Genomic DNA, 3,560 nt, shown 5'->3' with positions numbered 1-3,560 from the left:
TCCTTTTTTAAAAAAAAAAAAAGTATATGCCTTTTAAACAAAAATGCATGCCTTGCATTGCTCTGCGATGCGTGTCCATGACTTCACGTAATATGTAATTACGTTGAAAAGGTCACGCTTGACGTAGGCGGAAGTTAGGTTTCAAAAGATTTAAACATCCAGGATACGCACACGAAGTGACCATTTTAAACGATAAACTGACACAAAGACATTTGAATATGTGTCATTGAACATACAACAACTTTTGAATGGTCCTCCTTTACATTTGTAAACACCGAGTCGGTACTTCCGCCTACGTCAAGCGTGACCTTTTCAACGTAATTACGTATTACGTGAAGTCATGGACGTGCATCGCAGAGCAGTGCAAGGCGCATTTTTGTTTATAAAGCATATACTTTTTTTTTTGACCAAAATGACCAATCGTTTCGCTAGATAAGACCCTTATTCCTCGTCTGAAGCTGCACTGAAACTGTAATTGTGACCTTCAGCCGTTTGGTAGCCGTTGAAGTCCACTATAAGGAGAATAATCCTGGAATGTTTTCATCAAAAACCTTAATGACTGAAGAAAGAAAGACGTAAACATCTAGGATGACATGGGGGTGAGTAAATTATCAGGAAATTTTAATTTGAAAGTGAACTAATCCTTTAATTACTCCCCCTCATGTCCTTCCAAACCTATAAGACCTTTGTTCATCTTCGGAACACAAATTAAGATATTTTTGATTAAATCCGAGTACTCTCAGACCCTCCATAGACAGCAACACAACTGATATGTTCCCAGGTCCAGAACGTAGCAAGGACATCAGTAAAATAGTCCATCAGAGGTTAATCCGTAATTTTACGAAGCTACGAGAATACTTTTTGTGTGCAAAGAAAACAAAAATAATGACTTATTGTGGAAAGAGCATCATGAAGTATGCTTGCTTCCGCTTCATGTAAACGACACATGCGCATTGGCGCTGCTGCTTAGCTGTCTGATTTATAAAAAAAAACAAATTCTTAATTTGTGTTCCGAAGATGAATGAAGGTCTTACGGGTTTGGAACGACATGAGGGTGAGTAATTAATGACATAATTTTCATTTTTGGGTGAACTAACCCTTTAACATTTTGGCTGTTTAGTAGTACTTATAAAGCACATATCCTGCACGACCATATTCTACATCCATAATCCTACCCAATACCTAAACTTAACAACCCCCCTTGCGTCTCTCCCACCACCTCCTCCTGCTCCCCAAAACCTTGCATCTGCAGGTGGAGCACCGCCACCACCTCCACCCCCACCCCCACCCCCTGCACCGGCTGCCCACAAACCCACCGAATCCGTCAGAAAAGTGGCTCCACCTCCACTAAAGAGGACTACACCTCAACTAACAGCGCCATCAGGTGGCGACTTCATGTCAGAACTGATGACAGCAATGCAGAAAAAGCGCAGTCACCAATGAACTTGAAGACAGACAGAGCTAATTGACATGTTTTTATAGTTGGACTGAGGAACTGACCCCGACCGGTTTTTGGTGTGACATTAGGACAAATTGGATGCTTTCATTTTTTTGTTGTTTGAAAAGTTTTTATTACACCACAAAACTAAAAATTTGTAAATACTTTGTTCTTATGCAGCTACTTAGATTATATATTGTATGTATTACAAATATGCTATATCATCATTGCTAATGAAATGTCAGTAAATATGGTCTTGCGAAGTTAACTGTTAAACAGATTCTGGCAGGCCTTATTGAGTTCTTCTTTAGATGCATGATGCAAAATTTCACATGCTTGTGTAGAACTGCAGAATGTTTTGATGCAAATGAATGTTCAAGTTATGCTTTCATTGAGAAAATAGATTAGGAAGAACAGCTGACCCTCAGCTGCTGAGCCCAGGATGGAGGTTTACTGGAGTATCCGGCTCTCTCAGCCTCCTCCTGCTCCACAAATGGCTCTGTTAGAGTCTTCTGCAACAGCGCCACCTAGAAATACATCATAAGAAATTCCATCACATATAAAAAATAATAGTTTGCCTGAAAATAGTAGATTTTATGTATAATTGTCTGGCCTACAGTACATTCCAAAGTAACATATTAAAGCAAAAGTTCATCACATGTAGTCATACCTCTGAAAAGTCATTTTTCTCTGCTTTTCTGATAGCAGATTCAGCCATCCAGTTCCTCAATACATACCGAGGGTTGACTCCTGAACAATAAAAACAAAGCAGTCAACACACATAACAACATATACAACATAACACATAACAACATTACCATTCAAAAGTTTATAGTGTCAATAATTGCAATGATGCTGACAGTAATGGTGCTGAAAATTCACTTTTGCCATCACAGGAATCAATACAATTTTAAAATATCAAAATAGAAAACTCTAATATTATTTCACTATATTACTGTTTTCACTTTTGGTCAAACAAATGCAGCCTTGGTGAGCATGTAAGACTTCTATCAATAGCATTCAAAAAAAAAAAAAAATCTTATGGACTCCAAACTTTTGAATGGTAGTTTGCCATAGCATACTGTAATGTAACAATATATACAACATAGACCAAAAAATACCTTGCATTCTGTGCTGACGTGCTGCATCTGAGTCACTTTTCATCCTTTAAGAGACAGATTAAAACATCGAGAGATGTTCATTTCAATGCTCTAATGTCTGCGAGTGTAGATTGCAGCAATGTTACCTTGACAGACGCTTTAAATACAGCTGAACCCAGTCTCTGAAATACTCATGTGATAAGAGGTCTGACAGAGCCCACATTGACTGTTAAGAGAGACACAGTTAATGGACTGAAATCATTATTATATAAATCATGGATATTGCAGCTGCTGTGGGTGTGAATGGAGTGGAAATGTACCGGAGGAAAGGATCCCGTCTGAAGCTGGGACAGAGTGACTTCACTCAGCTGTCTGAAAGTCATGGTGAAGTCTGCTCCAGTGTCCTCCATCAGCTTAAATCAACACATCACACACCATACATTATATATTTAATTCTACAACGTTATACATGTAATTCTACTCTTTGTGTTTACTGCAGTTATTACAACAGGACACTGAACTTTATTTGATAGATTTGGTCATTTAATACCGTATGGAATTTAAAAAATCTAACAGTTTTTATATTCAATATACAGTGGTGTGAAAAAGTGTTGGCCCCCTTCCTGATTTCTTATTTTTTTGCATGTTTGTCTCACTTTAATGTTTCAGATAATCAAACAAATTTAAATATTAGTAAAAGATAACACAAGTGAACACAACATGCAGTTTTTAAATGAAGGTTTTTATTATTAAGGGAAAACAAAATCCAAAACTACATGGCCCTGTGTGAAAAAGTGTTTGCCCCCTAAATCTAATAACTGGTTGGGCCACCCTTAGCAGCAACAACTGCAATCAAGCGTTTGCGATAACTTGCAATGAGTCTGTTACAGCGCTGTGGAGGAATTTTGGTCCACTCATCTATGCAGAATTGTTGTAATTCAGCCAAATTGGAGGGTTTTCGAGCATGAACCGCCTTTTTAAGGTCATGCCCCAGCATCTCAATAGGATTCAGGTCAGGACTT

General features: G+C 38.1%; 1 protein-coding gene across 1 annotated transcript in view; it reads right to left on the bottom strand.

Moving 5' to 3' along the window:
- Nucleotides 1-1,201: 1,201 nt before the first annotated feature.
- The window catches only part of LOC107687526 (UPF0061 protein YdiU-like), a 9,529-nt gene continuing 7,170 nt past the window's right edge, over nucleotides 1,202-3,560 (bottom strand). Inside the window, exons 15-19 of the mRNA XM_016484894.1 lie at nucleotides 2,859-2,951; nucleotides 2,685-2,764; nucleotides 2,560-2,603; nucleotides 2,109-2,188; nucleotides 1,202-1,965 (exon numbers count right to left, since the gene is read on the bottom strand). Coding sequence (XP_016340380.1) covers nucleotides 1,843-1,965; nucleotides 2,109-2,188; nucleotides 2,560-2,603; nucleotides 2,685-2,764; nucleotides 2,859-2,951 — 420 coding nt within the window. The 3' untranslated portion in view covers nucleotides 1,202-1,842. The remainder of the gene's footprint in view (nucleotides 1,966-2,108; nucleotides 2,189-2,559; nucleotides 2,604-2,684; nucleotides 2,765-2,858; nucleotides 2,952-3,560) is intronic.

This window comes from Sinocyclocheilus anshuiensis, unplaced genomic scaffold, assembly GCF_001515605.1.
Source record: "Sinocyclocheilus anshuiensis isolate Anshui unplaced genomic scaffold, SAMN03320099.WGS_v1.1 scaffold870, whole genome shotgun sequence".
NCBI classification, from domain to species: Eukaryota; Metazoa; Chordata; class Actinopteri; order Cypriniformes; family Cyprinidae; genus Sinocyclocheilus; species Sinocyclocheilus anshuiensis.
This window is presented reverse-complemented; position numbering and strand designations above follow the sequence as displayed.